General features: G+C 40.5%; 1 protein-coding gene across 2 annotated transcripts in view; it reads right to left on the bottom strand.

The window, feature by feature from the left end:
* Positions 1-20,666, bottom strand: part of PRICKLE2 (prickle homolog 2 (Drosophila)) — a 159,347-nt gene that overhangs the window by 85,912 nt on the left and 52,769 nt on the right. For both annotated transcript variants that reach the window (XR_001145041.1, XM_012720474.1), the window contains exon 2: positions 7,848-8,031. Coding sequence is in view for 1 of the 2 variants with exons in the window: in XM_012720474.1 (XP_012575928.1) it covers positions 7,848-7,991 (144 nt within the window). In the remaining variant the exon portion in view is untranslated. The remainder of the gene's footprint in view (positions 1-7,847; positions 8,032-20,666) is intronic.

Here is a 20,666-nt window from a genome sequence, read left to right as displayed (position 1 = left end):
GGTACATAGGACAAGATGTCCCTCTCCCCACTCCTGCCGTGCCCACAGATACCTAAGCAAGAGCTTCACAAGCGTGGACAACACTCTTCTCCCAGGTCGTCCAACAAGGCTCTGCTCAAACCCTTTGCGCACAACCAAGGTGGGTACTCATTTCACTTCTGAGCTTCATGCAAACGAAAACCTGAACTTCTACAACACGACAGGTCTTTGTAGGGCAGGTCTCCTCACATCAGTCAGCAGCAGCTCAAATACCATCTCCCCATCCCCAGAGAGGCTGCACCTGACCTATCAATCTGAATTAGCCAACCCTCCGACACTTCAGCACAGGTGCATGATCACAGACACGGTCCTATTTTCTTCCTCGCATAGATTAAACAAAACACAACTTGTACAGCACCGGCTGACGTGTGGCACATGGAAAAGCGCACTAATTGTTAATGTCACGATCCTGAATGTCACTGCTCTTCCTTTTTAATCAAAACCTCAAATAATCTTGTTTCCTAATTTATAGCTCGAACATTCCTCTTACAACCACAATGTAGCCGAAACCCTAGTTTGTTTTATGTCCTATGCCCAACACAGTGGCTAACACATAGTAGGCGCACATTATACATACATACATACACACATACATACATACATACATATAAATGTAAGTGTATGGCTGGCATATGTGTGTTGAATGAGTGAATGAATAAAAGAAGCCCAATTGTGACTCCTTGTTCACAAACTTTACCAGCAGACCCTGGGATCCATTCACTTCTTACACTCACTCCCACGAGGGGGAATACAGCCACGTAGAACACTGACAAGAAGCTCAACCATCAGAGACAGGAGCCAAAGACGCTCCAAATGGCAGTGGACAGAGCAAGGAGTCATACCCCACACTGACCTATTGAGGCCTAGCAGGAGGTCTGTAGGAACTTCTTTTTGGAAGCATGCTTTGCCTACAGAAAATGCCCCAGGGGCACATACCTCCCAGCCTGGGGACTCTGGTATTGCAGGAAATCTCAGGCACCAAGGAGGAGGTGGCAAAGCTCACTCCTTAGCACACAGCCCCAAACCCTGCTGGGAGCATCAGAAAATTCAGTCAGATGGCTCTGCCTGGGCCCCTGTCCAAGTTGCTCTGGCTCAGCAGATCCAGAACTTCACTAGAACAAAGTTGCAATTTTATAGCAACCTCCAAACAGAGAGAAGGTGGGGAAGAGAAAGGCTCTCATATTGGCAGAATTAAAATTTTTGAATTCTGCAGAAGGATGAGAAGGAATCAGGATTCCTCTTAACTGTAGGCTGAATATCCCCGCTCCTAGCCTTCCTCTGCCCCAGAAAGCCAAATATTTCCTTTTCCTACTCTCGTTATCCAATCAAGGAAACCGTAAATGGTGTCACTAAATTTCACAAGAAGGGTAGTTAGGAAACAACTAGTTGTTTTATTGAGCAACTTCTGTGTGTAGATACCACACCAGGGGTCTTCTATGTACTCACTCACTTGGATCCAGATAATTCCTGTGACCTAAAAGTCTGAGTAGGTTCCAGGGTCAGGTTACCTGACATTGAATCCATTTCTGCTACTACTCATTAGCTTATGAATCTTGAGCATATTATTTTGCTTCTCTGATGCTTACTTAACTTAGTTCTGAAAGGGAGACAGAAATAGTAATTACCAACTATGGCTGCTATAAGAAATATGATAACACATGCAAAGTTAAAAATGGTGATATGTGCATAGCAAGTATTGGATGAAATCAGAGTTATTTTCTCCATTTTCATTCTCATCATTTTCATCAAGAGGAAAAGGTTCCTAGAAGTTAGACAATTTTTCTGAGATCAGAAAGGGATGAGGCAGCTGCCAGATTTCCTGACTCTGGAAGGGAGGCTTTTTCCACTGAGCTGTGCTGCTTTTTCCTCATTCTGTGGCACCCAGCATACTCCCCAAATTTGGATCAGGACACAACTGGAGTTCTATCTTCTCGATGTGAGGCAACCCTGAACATTTCTGGTCAACCCAAATATTTGGGTTGTTGGGTGCCTGCCATGTGTCGGGCACATTTCCAGGTGTTGGGGAACTCCTAGAGGACAAAATAGACGAGATCCCTGTCTCTGGAATCTTAAAGTAGGAGAGTCAAATATGAAGTACATAATTACACCAATAAATATATAAACATAAGCACCAATAAGGGCAATTTCAGGGATTGCTACAAAGCATATAACGAGGAATCATCCTGTATTGGGAGTGGGGATCAGAAAAGTTCACTGAAGAGACACATTTAATACCGAAAAGATGAATATTAGTCAGTAAAGAGGAAACCAGATAGAAATTCTTGTGTACCCCCAACAGAGATAGTTTAGTTTTACAGGGTTCAAAACCAACTAGTTCTTCCCCATCTCTAGGTAGTATAGGGTGGTCTATTTTGCACACCTGAAAGGAGGATTTGAAAATCAGAAACTAGGCAATTAATCCTGGTATCCACTCTTCATTCTTCTTGACAGTTTGAAGTGAAGTTGAATGTTTTGGAAAAATATCTAATTGCCATTCTTTATGGACAACAACACAATTAAAGTCAATGTAAAATTGCTAATGTTTGGAGTCAGAGGATTTGGAAACATTTACATTTGACAACCCTCCACGGGTACTTAGAGTACCAAGCACATCAATAAAAAGGATTTTCACTCAGGAAAAGCAATTTGATGGCCTCTTCAGATTTTTATGGATCATTGAGTAGAAGAACTAATAGAAAAAGCACATCCACGTGTACCCAATGACATCAGTTACAGCCTTCTGGAGGGCCGTCTAACGCAATTAAATAAAAACTTTAAAGAGGGTCACATGTATACCCAACTTCTGCCCGCAATATACACTTCAGCATTCTTTACAATAGCCAAGTTGTGGAAACAACCTAAGTGTTTACGGATGGATGAGGAGATTTTAGATAGACAGACTGAATATTACTCACCCCCACCCTTGCCAAAAAATTAAACATTTTCGGTCCTCCCTGGTGGCGCAGCGGGTTAAAGCACAGCATTGAGAGGCTAAGGCCACTTCCTCATGAGTTCGATCCCCGCCTGCCCCAGAGGAGATCACATGGCTCCGCAGACCTTTTCTGACCGGCCCGCTGCTCCCCTCAGCAGTGTACTTCATCGATCTGTCTGTTCTGCTCCCCACTCTGTCTCTGATGAAGCCTCTCGCTGCCCCTGCACCTCTGGCCTATACCCCAGTTCTGTATGCACAAATAAATAAATCTTTAAAAAGTTAAACATTTTCATTTGTGACAATAAGAATGGACCATGAGGATATCATTCTAAGTGAAATAAGTCAGAAAGACAAGTAATGCCTGATTTCACTTTTATGTGGAATTTAAAAAATCCCCACAAAACCAAATGCATAGGAACAGAGAATAAAATGGTGCTTCCCACAGGTGAAATGAGTGAAGGGGGTGAAAAAGTAAAAATGTTAGTTATAAAATAAATAACTCCTAGCATGGTGACTAGAGTTAATAACACTGTGTTGCATGTTTGAAAGTTGCTTAGGGAATGAATCTTGTTTTCACAAGAAAAAACATTTTTGTAACCATATATATTATGACAGATGTCAGTCTTACTGTGGTGCTTATAGTGCAAAACATGTAAATATCTAAACATTATGTTATTACTTGAAAATAATATTATTTGTCCATTATACCTCAATTAAAAATTAAGTTAAAATTTAAAAAAGAGGTTCACATGTGAATGTTTCATCTCCAGGAACTATTCTTTTAGCAGATCAGTTATTTTAGTAAGTATACAGGATGGTTTGCTGCTGTCCCCTTATTTAATATCAAGTTGCCAAGAATACACAAGTTCCAAACTAAATCTTCAGCTCAGGCTTGCTCCACGGTGGTACTCCCAGCATTTGGGAGGACTCAGTTCTCCTTTGCACAGGGTCATCTGGTATGTGTCGGGAGGTTCAGCATCTCAAAATCCTATTTATTAAAATGCCAGTGAACCCTGAGGTCTTTTCAACAATACCCCCTCCCAAACACACATTTCCAAATACCCCTAGGTAACCCCACTAAGTTAAAGACAATGGGGAACCCATTCCCATTCCCTACACCCATTCCAAAATGAATAAAGGGTAAACAGATAACATCAACACATTTTTGTCCAAAACAAAATAGAAATATACTCCTATATATATATACATATGTGTGTGTGTCTGTGTGTGTGTATACATGTATGTATATATAAATACTTGTCAGAAGTAAACAAAAGTTTGCAAATCTATATTTTTTGTAAAACAAAAAAGCTATGCAAAAAAAGGGTTGGAAAACAATATTCCTTGGTTGGTGCGAATATTTGTGATTTTTATTTGTTCTTTTAGCTTGTTCATATTTTCTTTTCTAAAAGCAGTTTCTGTTCTGGTGAACAAAAGGGGACCCTTCCACCACCTGCTCCCTTCACTACTCCAGTTCTTGGTTTGACTTTTGGAGGGTGGAGAGTTGACCCCCACATAGAGCTGACCCCCACTAGTCTCTGCCCATGCAGCATGCCATTAGCACTTCATCACATAATCATCCAGCCATATAATTCTAAGACTCTTTCAAAGAGAGCAAGCTGTACTGGAATAGGATAGGTGCTCAAACAAATGTTTGCTGATATGAATCTTTTTTAAAATCTTAACGGGCCAGATTTTTACCAACAGATCCTCTAGATTTAACATCACTTACACCCATTTGTTCTCAGCCAGGGACCCCAACCCACTGCCAGGAAATTGACCAATATGTACATACGTGTCTGATTACCCGAATAGCAGGGGAGGGGATGCTGTGTGAGACTGGCATCTAATTGGTAGTGTAGAGGTGCTGTCCATCATTCTACAATGTGCAGGAAAGCCCCAGAACAAAGGGTTGACCAGTCCCAAATGTCAATGGTAACTAGGCTGAGGAAACCTGTTCATCATTTACATCTTTTACCTTTTGCACAGTTTCTTAAAAATGTCCCATGTTCTTCTGGAGAACTAGCTAGTATAAATTTGTCACCACAGAGTTCCTAAGAGACAGAACTGTTTGAATCTAAAAAGAACATGAAACACTACAGATGATACCAGTTGTTCGTCAGGACACTCTGACTTTGGCTCTCGCTCTGCTATAACAGGACTCTCTGGATGATGGGAAGCATCTCACTGGCAGTGAGCAGAGGTAAAGTGAGCAAACTATCTGATCAGCTTCTAGTCCAGTCATTAAAAAACACAAGATGAATACCTTCCTGTTCTGGCATCATCTGGTATATTTGGCATTTTCCACACTATTTTAAGAAGGTTGAGTTTTATAGCTAGTAGATTTTCATGGACTTAAATGTGCATATTCAAGATTACCTTCTTAAATGAGAGATGACTGTTGTTTGTATTATATTTAATTGAAGGCATTTCTCAGAAGAAATAGAATAATAAGAGTGTCATCTGAAGGTACAATCCCAACCCCATGATCAGGGAGTAAAATGAAAGGTTCCTAACAAAAATGAAAGCACATTACTTTCAACCCTAACCAGTTTTTAGTATTTTGCCTCCAGCACAAAGCATTTTAATGTGCACTGTAAGTCCTCGATAGAAAAATGGTTTTTCTCAAGTCAGAGACAGGTAACATGTTATTAAATATCAGAATTTTTGTTACTGAAAGGCAGCTAGCATTCTGAATACTTTCTAATCTTAGATTACACTATACAGCTTTTCAAAAATTTTCAACCCCATAAGCAGTTCCACAAGTAACAAACTTCAAAAGAACTCACAATTAAAAGATTGGAAGTCCATTTGTTTCATGCAACACATTCCTTCAAACACCTTTAATATGTATAGATCCACATTTTATTAAACAAATAGATTTCTCCACATAGCTTGAAGAGATCTCCTTTCTCTAGAGTACAATTTCCCTTTCTAATCATCTATGTCATATAGGTTTGAATTAGTGTAGGGAATAGAGGAAACCATCCATGGAACAAGCGAATTAGAAGAGCTGTGCATATCCTTTCATCTGACATGATTCAAACTACTTGTTTAATAGCATTAATCTTTTTTTTCCCCCAAAAACAAATCAAAGAAAGTTGTTTTGTTTCCCAAAGGCATTCATTTCAGATGAGTCAAGTGGCCTTCAAAGTTACCATCAAGCGCTTACTCTTGGAATTGGTGAATTTAACCAAGGCCCTACCTTCAGCAATTGTTTGTTCTCTGGGGCCAACAGCAATTTTGATTTTTTCTGAATCTGTATATCAGAGAAAGATGTTTAATGGTCTCAGGGAAAATCTTTTTAAGGAACTGAAAATGGTTTTACTTTGGAGAATTTTGGATCCAATTTAACAGGAAGCAAAGTGAACAAAAGAAAGAAGGATCTGTTAGAAGATTCTGGAAATGAGGTTAGCAAGAAAATGAAACAAACTAACAGATGTTCCAGGTATGAGAACTCACTGTTTAAGTACTAGTGGTAGAATGGTGACATCAGACAAAGACATTCAGTCAGCTGCCACCTCATCCGAGTTTCCCGGCAAACTCAATCTCTCCTAAACGTATTCTTTAATACAGTAAAACAGTATTTAAAACAGTAAATATTCCTATTTCTTCCAGTTAATATCTCAATATCCCTTCAGTTCTCATGGAGATTATACTCTGTAAATGTTTCTATCCCACAATATATTTTCTATATGAATCATTAGAGAAGAGATCACAAAGCAGAAGTACCTGTAGGACTTAATAAAGTAACAACAAAGAATTGAGAGGAGACTTGGGTGATCTGGAGAGTTCAAACTGTCTAAAAAGAATGGTGAGCACTCAACTCAAAGGCCAGCATACCTCATTTTTTCAAGATACGAATAGGAACTTCCAAAAACGAAACTTATTTTTAGGTATTAGTAACTACTTCAAAAATTTAAATAATACTTTGCTGATTAAACAAATCCTGCTTGTGAACTTGATCTCACCTGCCAGTTGGCAAACTTAATATTGGGGGGCAAAAATGAGAAATGCTTAATTATAAATAATTTGTTTCTAAAACATTACATCACACCTAAAATCCCTGACTTAAAATACCCAGGCTTTTTAAACTTCAAGATGTCTTTTAGGTATATGCATCTCTGGAGAATGAAGTTTTTATGTGTCAGAGGAGGAGAATAACGGCTGAATAGATAAGATTTTGATATACATGTCTCTTAAAGATACATAGAGAAATTCATGAAAATATCCAACTTACAGAGTTTCTACATCAACATGTGGCTGGTAGAAGAGACAATTTCAAGTACCAAGAAATGCAAAGCTGAGGTTGTATATCAGTGAGAAAAAAGCAGTGAAACAGAAAGAAACCAAGTTGACCTAATCGAGCCCATAATATCTACAGCCGGTGGGCAGTACCAAATATTTCAGGAAATGCCAATGTCTTTCTTTGAAAAGAAAGGCTAAATTAAATATTTAAGCACAGAATATATCATTGGGAAGAATAAGGTGAATTCATATTTCCTCAACCCTCCTTTACAAGGAAACTTAACATGAAGATTCATGGCCAGTGAATTCCCCCTCTCCCTCCAGAAATAAAGTTTCCCTATTTAAGGTTTCAAAGGCAACATTTACGAGAAGATTCTAGATAATCTCCTGCTAACAGCCAATAATGGCAATACACTGTAATTAGCAGTTGTGATGAATGAGCCACATGGGTTCAGTCTCACTCCTCTTCCCTATTTTTCTCTGGGGCCCTGCCATTGTCAACCCATTTAGCGCCAACCTCTTCTCTCCATCAGCCAAGTCAGCCCTTTCTTCTATCTGGAATGAGGAAGGACAGGTAAGATAAAGGACAAAGGCAAAACCACAACTGTTCTCAAGTCAAGAAAGGTACCTGTTCAGGCTTCAGACCTGGCGGAACCCAGGCATATTCCTCCAAGGCACAGCCCGAGTCGTCGTCCGAGGTTGAGTTCCTCTGGAAGTCAAACATGAGTTTGCTGACAGTCTTCTCCATCTCCAGGGGCATCACTGTCACCATGTGCTCCTCCTGAGGGCACTTGCAATGCAGACAGATCTTCCTGCAAGCAGTAAAGGAAGCAGGTGAAAAGGAGGGCGAGGGAAACCATTTCTTCAGCTGGCCTGCCCTTGGTTCCCAAACCGTAAACACATTCCTTGGCAACTGGCTTTTGGCAAAGCAGCCACATGAGTGTTGCACAGCTTGCCAGGCTCTGTAGAAGGCGTGGCACTGTATGTGTGGCAATGTTGGGAAAGCTAGGAGGCCACCAGATGAGCATGCTAAGAAGGTTTAAACATGGATCCCGACCTTTGCTTTTAAATTAGCATTCCAAATTCCTGTCAAAAAATCTTTATTAGATAGAGCACTGGATATGTACCATGACCACAATTCCCTTGAATAATAGCAATAAAAATTAACAGTAGGGCTCTCCCTGGTGGCGCAGCAGGTTAAAGCACAGCACTAAGAAGCTAAAGCCACTTCAGCATGAGTTCAATCCCCGCCCCAGTGGTGACCCATATGGCAGGCAGACCCCTTCTGATCTGCCCGCTACTCCCCTCAGCAGTGTGCTTCATCAGTTGGCCTGTTCTGCTCCCTGCTCTGTCTCTGATGAGTCCTCTCACCTCCCTTGCACCTCTGGCCTGTACCCCAGTTCTGTATGCATAAATAAATCTTTTTTTTTAAAAGATTTATTTATTTGTACATACAGAACTGGGGTACAGGCCAGAGGCTCAGGGGCGGCCAGAGGCTTCACCAGAGACAGAGTGGGGAGCAGAACAGGCAGATCGACGAAGTACACTGCTGAGAGGAGCAGCGGGCGGGTCAGGAGAGGTCTGCCACGCCATGTGGTCACCTCTGGGGCAGGCGGGAATTGAACTCATGCAGAAGTGGCTTTAGCCTCTCAGTGCTGTGCTTTAACCCGCTGCGCCACCAGGGAGGGCCTGAATAAATAAATCTTTAAAAAAATATTTTTCCACCAAACAAATCTGAGACAATCATCTCATGGGGAAGATATTTCACCTCCACTATAAATCCTCATTGATTTGAAATTCTAATTGGCAACAAAAATTTTCTTTACGTAGGTAGATGTACATACATATTAACACACACACATATATGTATGTATGTATATATATATATATATATGGATCATGCAAGTGAATTATTTCAAAAAGTAGCAGCCAAAGATAAATACCTCTCCCCCAAAGTGAACATTTCTCTTTTAAGGTTACCATCTGTTCCCTTTTCCATGACTACAAAAATGATGAAGCAATAAAAAACTTGATGTCAGCCACACAGAAGCATTTAGCTTCCACAGCTAAAATAAAAGAGAAGAAGAAAAAAGAATAGAGGATGAAAATTTTAAGAAAATAATCTGTTCTATGTGGACTCTTATCTTTATGATCAGTTTCAGAAGCACCATACAAAGAGGATGAAACAGCCTAGAATTCTAATCCCCACATGTGCCTAAAGGTTTTGATAACAGCTTTGTTCAGATATAACATACATACCATAAAATTCACCATGTTAAATCGCACAATTCACTAATTTTTAGTATAGTTACAGAGTTGTGAAGCCATCACCACTATCTAATTTTAGAAGATTTTCATCACTTCCAAAGATGCATCTCATGTATGAACGGTAATATCCCACATTCCCTCCCCTCAGGCCTTGACAACCATTAATCTATTTTCTGTCTATCATTTCTCAGTCTTTTACATTTTCCTGGAAGTTTCATTTAAATGGACTCCTATAATGTGTAGTCATTTGAAATGGCTTCCTCACACAGCATGGTATTTTCAAGGGTAATCTGTGGTGCAGCATGTGACAATCTCTCATTCTTTTTTATTGCGTTATATTATTTCATTGTATGGATATACTACATTCTGTGTATTCATTCATCAGTTGGTTAACTTTTGGATTGCTTCCATTTTGTTACCTTAGTGAATAATGCTACTCTGAATATTTATGTACGAGTGTTTTTGCAAGGACATATGTTTTCAATTCTCTTGGGTATATACCTTGGAATGGAATTGCTGGATCATATGGGCATTTCATGCTTAACTTGTTGAGCAATGGCCAACTGTTTTTCAAAAATATCTGAACCCCAAAATATATATATATCCGAACCATTTTACATCCCCATCATCAATGGACGAGTACTCCACTCCAACTTCTCCACATCCTTGCCATACTTGTCATCTTGATTGCTGCCATCCTGGGAGAGATGAAGTGATACCTTGTTGTGGTTTTGATTTATACTTCTTAATGGCTAATTATGTTGAGTATCCTTTTATATATATATATATATACATATATATACTATATATATATGTATATATATATATTTATATTAACACAGACCCTTTTTTTGGGATAACTGTCTATCTAAATCCCTATTTCATTCTTAATTGTCAACAATCTTTCTATTGTTGAATCGTAAGCATTATTAATACAATTTCTGGACTCAAGTCTTCTATCAGATAGATGACTTGCAAGAAATTCCTCTCCTTCCATGAATTTTCTTCATTTTGTTAATGATCTCCATTGAAGCACAAGAATGTTTAATTTTGATGAAGACCAATTTATAGTTTTCTATTATTGCTTGTGTTTTTATCATATGTGAGAAACTACTGCTGACTCAAGGTCAAAAGTATTTATACTTATACCTTCATTTAAGAGTTTAATGGTTTTAGATCTTGTATTTGGGTTTATTACACATTTTGAGAAAGTTTTTGTCTATGGCACAAATTGGGAGCCAACTCATTCTCATATATGATTATCTAATTATCCCAGCACCATTTGCTGAAAAGTATATTCTTTTTCCATTGAATTGTCTCAGCACCCTTGTGAAAAATCAACTGATTGTAAATGTATGAAACCAAGTAATGAAATTGTGAAATCTGAATTATTCAATCTTTTGAAAAATTGTTTTGACTGAGCCTTTGGTTTTTGTATCATAAAATACAAAATTTAGGATTGGCTTGTCAATTTCTACAAAAATTCCAACTGGGATGTTCATAGGGATTGCATTGAGTCTGTAGACCAATTTGAAGAATGTCGCTATCTGAACAATACTGTGTCTTGTATTCCATTAACAAAATGTGTTTTTCCATTATTTCAGTTCATTTAAAATTGTTTCGAAGACAATCTGTAGTTTTCAGTTACAAGTATTTTTTTTTAAGATTATTCCTATTTTATTACTTTTGATGCTACTGAAAATGGAATTCTTTGCTTAATTTCATTTTCAGAATGTTAGTGAAACACAGATGATTTGTATTTTCATCCTGCATCATGTTATGTTGCTGAACTTATGTGTTAACTCTAATAGTGTATGTGTGTACACACACACATTCTTACAGATTTCCTACTAAAAACATCATGTCATTTGTAAACAGAGATTTTTATATCTTTCTTTCCAATCTGATGGCTTATATTTCTTTGTCTTACCTTATTGCCCTGGCAAGAGCCTTCAATACAACAATGAATAGAAGAGAGAAGTGTGAATATCCTTGTCTTGGTTTATATCTTAAGGGAAAACATATATTCTTTCACCATGAAGTATTATTTGTGGGGTTTTAAATAAAAATATCCTTTATCAAAACAAGGATTTTCTTGAATTTTTTTTTTTATGTCAAAAGAGGATTTGGGTATTGTCAAATGTAATTTTTTCTGCACTACTGAGATGATCAGCTGGGTTTTGTCCTTACCCTATTAATTGTGCTGGAATTTTGACACCAATATGTACTGGAAGAAACAAAATCAGTTTAATCCAGTCACTTTATCCTTGTCTGATTCTCCCACCCCCTGCTTTTCATCAAAGTGAAAATATACACAGAATGAATGCACGCTCAGATCTGGTTTGCATCTCAAAGCTCAAAGAAGTTCCACCCAAACCCTGACTTTGACAAATAAAAATAGTCAGGATTCATTTTAACAGTAACTCTTTAGTTAATCAGCTACTGTTCAGAAGTCAGTGGTACTGGGAAGCAGTCAGCTTTTTTTTTTCCTTTCAGAATTTTTAATGACTGTTTATGACTTAAGGGGGAAAAATTTTCAACGTGCTTAAGTAAATTAAGGAAGTTCTTTGATGACTAGTGGCTTTTACTAGAAAGCCATGCTTTTAAAACAAAATGCAGAGGAATTTTTACTAAACTCAGTCCCCAGAATATTCATCAAAGAAACTCATTTACTTAGCAATGCAAGGAACAGCATAATATTTAATGCTGAATGGACATCATCTAAGGACCTGAAGCTCCAAGTGAAGGGAACAGACAAGAGAAGCGAATTGCAGAATTACAGAGCCAGATTCAGAGTGTCACTTGGTAGAAGGAAGGACTACATATGACCTACTATGTGCTCTAGACTGCTCTAGACACTTGAGATACCTACTCAAAACAAAGGACTCTTCCTCCTGGAGCCTACATTATCGGAAAAGAAATGTACAATAAACATAAGAAATCAATCATGTCCTTTATTAAAGGTGTTCAGAATTTCAGAAAGCCAAGAAAGTAAAACAGGATAAGGGGGTCCAGGTTTGAGTGGGGGTCAAACTGAGCAGAATGTACAGCTTTTGACTTCCTTAGAACTCAGATTTGCATACCAGGCATCCAATAAATGAAATATCATTCCACTTTCCAGGGAAGAAAACAAAGGCTGAGAAAGCATTAAGCAACACCGTCAGTAAACCCTAAGTAGGCAGCAGAACAGATGCAAAATCACATCTCTCTGACCCCTGATCAAACAATTGCCTCCAGAAGACACACCTGTCTTCAACCACAAACTGCCCTTTACCCTGAAAACAAATATTTTCAGAAAAATCAAAACCAAGGATGAAAAAAGGAAAAGAAGGCAAAAGTGTTATCTTGAAGCTGCGGAGCCATCTGTATTTTCTGTAGCTGCCTGCCTTCCACTCCTCATTTATAATTAACAAGCACACCCGCGGCAAGGTATTTTTATTTGCAAGGAATTTTCAACCTCTGAGTTATTCCATGACAACCACTGGAAAGACTAATTTAATAACCTCTGCTTACAAATAGGGACCCCCAAGATCCAGATGTTCAGAAAGGAGCAAAGGGTTGGCGGGTAAAACCAAGAGGACTTCTCTTGGTCCTCATGTCTCTCTCTCCCTCCTGGAAAATGCACCCAACGACATACAACAGCTCTCTTTAGTACACTGATTAAAGCTTTTCCGGACCTTGTGGGGGAAAATATGTGATTTGGCTTTTCTTTTAATAATAGACATTTATGAAAATAGAACCTGCTAGTAAAGCAGGATTTCATTAAAAGAAATAAATAAAAACCCAACCACAAAAAGGATGCAATGGTTTCATTCTGTCAGTGTTGACATTCTACCTGCACATAATTGGGTTTGTGAATGACAGATTTTCAAGGAGTGGGGCACGATTCAGAACGAGACACTGCATTCCCCCCACCTTCCTCCCCTCTACCCGGCAACAAGCTGTGCACCCCCCACCTCAAAGTTGCAGCTCTTCATTCATTCACTTACTGCCACATTCCTAAGCCACAACTGCTCTGCGATAGAACACACAATAGTGGCAGGGACTGGCTAACTACCTCTAAGTACTCTGGTCACCCGCAGTCATGACCAGACCCTGTGGAGAATGACAAACAATTTTTGCTACAATTTACCTACCACAATTTGAAAGAATTCATTACAGATCGGGTGTGTGGTGATGGGAGTCTCATCTCTGAGATGCTGACAGGTTATTTACAATACTGAACCCTGAATCATAATGTCTTGTTTTGTGTGAGAAGTGATAGGATGAAGGGAAGAAAGGGATCTTCTTGAAAACAAGATTCTGACAAGTTTAAATCATACATTATAGAATTCAAGAACTGGATAGGACTGTAAACATCATTAAGTCTGCTTTTTCCCCCCCCTTTCCTTCTCCTCCTCTCTCAACTGCCTTTTTCTAATGAGGAAAATATTTTTTTGCAAACATGTGGAAACTCAACATACAAAACAGAGCCTCCCAAGCGGATGTGAGAAGAGTCCCTGAGCTCGGCGTCTCTCAGGCTCAACCTTCTCCCTAAATGCATTTTCATGAGCCAAAAAAGTTCCAAGGGTTCTAAAGACACAAAGTTGGAAATCATATTCCTGAATATCTTAAGGTCATTTCTAGTATTTATCAAAATATGAGGTAGGTGTTTAGCTCAATAATTTGAAGTGATGGAAAGATGAAGAAATCACTTAAGAGAGAAATAATCCCTAATCATGAAATTTAGGATACAGTAGTAAATCTACTCATGGGCAATTATATATAAATGTGTGTGTACATACATGCATAATATATACATGTAACAGATGTAACATACACACATACAATACAGACACATATATGTGGTACGGAGAAGTCTGGGAAGAAGTTTGATGTGATAGGTCTGAGGCAGGTCCAGGAGCACATCCCCCCACTACCCAGGGGATACCGAGGACACCAGGAGCCCCTATTTTGGCCAGCCTCTGAGTGACGAGCCCCTTCTGTGGTCAGTCTCTGAGTGACAAGCCCCTTCGGTGGCCAGCCTCTGAGTGACAAGCCCCTTCGGTGGCCAGCCTGAGTGACAAGGGAGCACCTTGGGCAGATTGGGGTCTGCAATCTACCAAATGCCTAATGGTCTCAGCAATTCTGGACAGTGTATGTATTTTCGGATAACTCCGGGAGATATGTGCCAAGGCTTTCTGATGGGTGCTGCACGGTTAAGCCCCACCTACCTTGATACCCAGAGGGGCACCTGTGTGAAAGGCACAGATGAGAGGCAGGCCTGTCAGCCACCTTACTTGTTGCACAACTACTGGGTGCCCTTCCATCTGGCTATGGACTTCTCTGCCCCAAGTCTATGGCCCGATCAGGTTTAGTCCACTTTACCCCCAGGGCCAAAGAGCAGATGGTTTACAGAGAGTGGCCTAGCCCCAACACAAACTCAGCAATTGATGAGGAATATACAGTGTTGTGCTCAACATGGTGGTATCTTAAGCAGCAGAGATCAGGTGAGGGGAAATACACTTCTGCAAAGACAAAAGGCTGAAGTAACCTGAATTCCTCCATTGTTTTTGCTAGGTACCAGAATTTTCCTAAGTATCTAAATTCTTCCATGACTTCAGCTTACTAAAGTCAAAAGAGTAATTCCTTTTATTCCTAACAAGAGGGAGAGGGGAAACTTCTGTCTCCTGATATGAAAATTCTTGCTACCTTACCATTAAAAAAAATAATAAGGCAATCACAATCAATGTAGGGAAAAGTCAGGACTTAAGGTAAGCAAGAAGAAGAAAAGTATTGCAAAAACACTCATGATCCTGGAGATAATCACTGTTAAAGAGAAACAGCTGTTGGTCCTCTTGCTCCTTCCTCTCAAGAAATTGGAGAACAGATTTTATTCTACGTGTTCCCCATCAGCAAGTATCAAGAGACAAGACTCTGGTCTGGAATGATAAGACAGGGGCCAGAGCCACCTACAAATACACACACAACACTCAGCAAATAGATGTGCAGCATCCAATCTAGATAAGTGGGTTTGTTCTGATCTGGTGCTCTGCAGCAGGCTTAGAGAATTTATGTACGTGGCATGGAAGAAGCTGGCAATGCAGGGATTGCATATATATTCTTAAGGGTCTCACAGAGTTAAGTGAGGCCCCTCAGATAAAACACATCTCAAAATCACATTTCAACAGCTATAGACTTTCAAATTTCTGTGCAGGTGGGGAGAGGTGGAACATGGATAATTTAAAACCATGAAGCCTTGGCTCTGAATTGCCTCTTTGTGCATCCGTCACATACTCTCAGCGTTGCCACATGGAGCATCCCTTCAAACCACCTAAAGGAGCCGCCCTGGGCAGGAAACCAGCTTTCTCAGTCTACACTGTTGCCCAATTTTTTCGAGTTTCCAATTGGAACACCAAGTTTTCATATGCGTGCAAAACACCGGCCTTAAAACAAGGCAAAACTTATTCTGAATTTTCTGCCCTTTAAGAATAAGATCAGAAGTTAGTGCACAAATAGACAATGGGTATTGTTAGCAAAAAAGGCAATTATCTTGCTCTGTGTAAGTGAGCCAGCAAGAACCAGAAGTGGGGTCCGCCCACCTCAAGATATGGCTGACCTGTCAAAACTGAGTTATGGCAAAGCACACGAGCTGTTTCCTCCCAAGCTGCTCGAGTCCCATGATTATATGACTAGGCTGCCGTTCTGACTGCTAAACACCCCTCATAAACATAAAGGAAGGGTCAGAAAGTCAGCAAAGCAGGTGGGCACACATTTCAGGTGTTTGGCTGACGTGAAATGAGGATTTTCCAAGAGACAGAAGTCTTCCCCCAAAGCATCCCGGGCTCCAGGCAAGGCCTGCTCTCCTGGGTGTGGACTCCTACCTCCCGCTGCAGCCTGTGCTTCTGTTCAGGGAGGGGCATGGCAGTCGGGTGAGCATGGTTATATTCGTACCATTAAACAATTTCTTGCACTTATGGAGGACTTATAATATTTATATATTTTTATATCATCTATCTCATTTCTTCCTTCCCAGTATTCCTGTAACAATGCTATTTTTTACATTTCATATACCTAAAAATTTAGGCTATGAGCTCACGAGCTACTTATGCAGAATAGAACCTGCATTGTCTGATTCCAAGACCAGTGATTTCTCTATTATTGTTTTAAATAGAGTGGCCAAATCTTCCTATCTCCTTCCATGCATCTTTCTAACCACCCATAACCACTGCTATCTATCATGTCTGTCTGTTCATTCACCTACCCATCCACATCCCTCCATCCACCCATCTCTGTCCATGCCAAACAAAAGTAGCTGAACAGCTGTTGTGTGCTACGGGGCGTACTAAGATACTGGGCCTGTAGCAGTAATTAAAACAGATGATATCTCTAGACTCTTGGAGTTTAAAGTCAAGCTAAGAAGACAGGTAACAGGTAAACACGTAGGTAAACTTGCCATTTATAGATTATGCTAAGTGTTCTGATGGAAACAAATAGGAGATCAAAGAGAGAGACTGAGGATGGGTCAGAATGGGGTGCCCCCCAAAAGGGGGAGGGGTTGCCACAGACATTCTATGGGGGTGGAGAAAGGAACAGGATCAAAACTAGGGTGGGAAGAGGACACAGGACTGTGGTGATAGCACACAGGTGAATTGGTGGTGGGAAGTCCACAGGGATTACAGGCGAGATGAAAAAATGTACAAAATGATGAATGATGTTTCACATATATATAAAGTGCGGGAGCTGTGACTAACAGACTGAGAAGCGATGAGAAGAAACTAAGGAGAGAGATTTCTAGGTAGCAAGAGAACAAGCAGCAGAACCTGAGGTGCAGGTGAGGCTGGCTTCCCTCTGCATCATTCTGAGGGGGTGGTGTGTGACGTCACCTCTGTCACTGCCTGCACTGAAGACTGAGACCAAGCTGGCCAAACCACTGCCTGTCCCAATGCCCGACACGGATGTGAAATTCAGGGGACGGTGCCATTTTAGTGGGTGTAGGGAAGTTTCCCCTTATCTTTAATTCCCTTCTCTTGGGAATTCCTGCATCCCTTGATACCCACATGTCAGCATATCCTGTTATTTGCAGGATTATTGGTTTCTTAACTCTCTCCCTCCCCCAGGAAATATCTTGTTTTTTCCCCTTTGTTTTTGGCAAACTCTCATTTTGAAAGAAGGACCCAGGCATGAACCTTGACACTTGCCATGTCTGGAAGCAAGATTTTTATCTCTGTGAGAAAGGAAAATTGGTTTCCTAATAAACACAGAAGCTGAAGGGCGGAGACTGTGACAGGGCCAGCTGGGTAAGAGGCTGGTGTGTCCCTAGAGCCAAAGCCCTGAGGCCTGGCTCGCCCCCTGCCCTGCGCCTGGGCTACAGGGCCCAGCCATCTGCACCCAAAGGAGCTTCTCCCTCCCTGGTGCTGCCAAAATCAGCCTAGGATAATTTTGAGGAGCTGTTTGTTTTCTTCTTCATCTGTCAATTCATATTTTGATAAAGAATTGTAAACAGTGACCTACTTTAGGGTCCATTTTTGACCAGTAGAAACACATTTTCTTTAAAAAAAAAATAAGCCTCCTGGATGACTTTTCATATTGCGAGTATCTCTTTCCATACTTTATGATTTTGATGTCTCAGTAAGTGGGGGGCAATGTCTCAGATTGGGTTTTCTCAGAATCACATCTTTGAGAGATAGCTGAGCATAAAGAAATTTGGGAGGTAATCCAAAAATTCCTGTCAGGGAGCTGGAGAAGCAGGGAAAGGAAGCAGCCAATGCTGATGAGGTGATGATCAGGCTGCGGCTCCAGGCAACTATGACTGTTTCAGGATCTCTGGGAACACTTCGCAAGGAGTTTTATTAGATTTTAGGAGGTAGGGATGCCCATGTGGGGAGCCAGTTCCCCACAGTGAAGGGCAAGGTCCACTCCTGCAGCTTTTGGCTTACCCTGCATGCCAGAGAAGCAGGCCCTAGCAAAATTCACAGCGCCCGGCAGCAGGAACCATGGGCCACAAAACTCTGGAACACTGATGCCAATGTCGAAGGTGCAAAGTGCATGCTGCAGGCAGCTTCATTTATTAAACAATGATTCACTGAACATCTACTATGCACTGTACATTCTGGTAGGTGTTGGAGGGATTAATATGAAACAGCAAGGAGTCTCTGTGTAATTGGGGCACGAAGATAGAGCCACAAAGAGCAGATCAAGGAGCAGACATGTGGCACAGTTTATGAGAATGTCCATGTTCTGAGGAGACAGGTGCTGAAATATATATATCCATAAAGGGTGAGGCTTGGCTTGCGATTTATTCTCATATAGGTCAGCAAAATTAGTAAGTGCACATGTGTCCATGTATGAGAGAGAAAGAGCAGTTGGCACCAATGCATCAAAATGTTAACAGAGAAATCTAGAAAGGCACATGGGGCTTATCCTACTATTTGTGTAAAATTCATATAATATTGTGACAAATTTTGTTGTCAGATAGCAAATTCACAAAAAAGCTAGGAATGCCAGGTACTGTGCTATAGAACCTTCCTGGGATCTCAGAGGGTCTCTTGAGGAAGCTGGACCTAAAGTCCACTGAGTAAGGAGCAAGGCAAAAAGAAAGGGAAGGTGTATGCCTCACAGATGACAAAGGCATTGAGGTGGGGAGAACATGGTATCATCCAGATATTGAGAGGAGTCCAAGATGGTGACATGATGGCAGTTGGGGACATACACACATAAAGTGAAGGCATTTCCACTTTATTATAAAAGTGCTCACAGGCCAGTGAGGAATCTGCCTACCAAACACACAGCCAGCTAATTCAGCATCAGGATGAGTAGATGGAAAGAGCCCTCGAAGGAGAGGAGCTTAGCCATGGAGAGTGTCTCCATGGCAACACTGCTACCTGCATCACTGCATCCCTGGCAGAAGCTGTGGGTATCTGGAGGAGCTCAGCTTTCTTCAGCTGCCTTTCAGACCTACTACCCCACTAAGAATAGCCCACAATACAGAGAACAGTAATATATAAATTCCACCAAACCACTTTGTTTACATGTTTACTGTGATTTTACAGCAAGTCCATTTGCTTCACTGGCCATTTAGCAGAACAAGTTCCAAGAGCTCTTCCTTTCCAGATGAGTCCTTCGGGGGAACAGTTCCTGAGGAAATGACTGAACTGAAGTCTAACACTCCTCACCTCTAAACTTCAAGACAACGACTGGAAGATGCACAAAATACCTCTTTGTTTTTCTCTTGCATACCATCTGCTGAAGTACTTGTTTGTCTCTTCCTCCTTTGTGGAGGAATTTGGCGAATGTCCTGTAGATAAGATCCGAGGCATTAAATATTCCCTAAGCACTTAAGAACAGTATATAGTGCCGTGGATTAAGATCTTAGATTCTGAGGCTCAGTGACTTGGGCTGAAATGCTAACTCTGCCACTGTTCTGAGTGCCTGTTAGGATTAAGTAAGACACACAGCACATGAACCTGATTATGTGCCAGTATGATGGGCTCTATGCTATGGGGGGTAGAAGGAGCTGGAAGTAAGACAAACATACAAATAAAAGTGGTCATGGTCTCTGCTCTCTAGAAGTCACTTTGCTCCCTATTAATGTTTTCCAGGTTGAATGGAGACAAGTTAGTGGGAACAGATGGGTGGTGAACAAGTCCCTTCTGGAAGTCTTTATCAGGTACACTTGAAGGTACACTGAACTTTAAATAAGCAAAATAATTTGGTTACTATCCTTACCAAAGGGCTACTTGTTCTTTACAACGCTCGCGACATTTCAAGGTAATACAAATGACCATTTCTTACCCAGATAGAATAGAGTAGACAAGTTAGTAGATGAATGATTCCCATGACTAGCCAAGCACTTTGGGCCTCACCACATACTTTCAATTCTGGTAATTCTTTGAATTACCAAGACTTTCTTACATTAGGAGGATGAGCAAGGGATATTGTTGCCATCTTACAGATAAAGAAAGTAAAATTTGAGGAGTACTCTGGTGGCCACTACTAAGTGTTAGAGTGTCAAGAATTATAAGAGCACATTGTCTCCTGAAGAGCTAGGAAGAGTAGTGTTCCTTTGCTTCCATTCCTAGGGAATGATTCCCCCAACTTTTCTTTTTAAGAAATATTTTCTGAGTGCATCTAGGTCCTGAGTTATGCAGTTTCCATGCAGTTATTCAATCTTCAAAGCACAGTATGACATGGAAAGTAT

This window comes from Condylura cristata, unplaced genomic scaffold (assembly GCF_000260355.1).
Source record: "Condylura cristata isolate star-nosed mole 26May11 unplaced genomic scaffold, ConCri1.0 scaffold00004, whole genome shotgun sequence".
Taxonomy (NCBI): domain Eukaryota; kingdom Metazoa; phylum Chordata; class Mammalia; order Eulipotyphla; family Talpidae; genus Condylura; species Condylura cristata.
The sequence above is the reverse complement of the archived record's forward strand: the minus strand, read 5'-3'. Positions and strand labels throughout refer to the sequence as shown.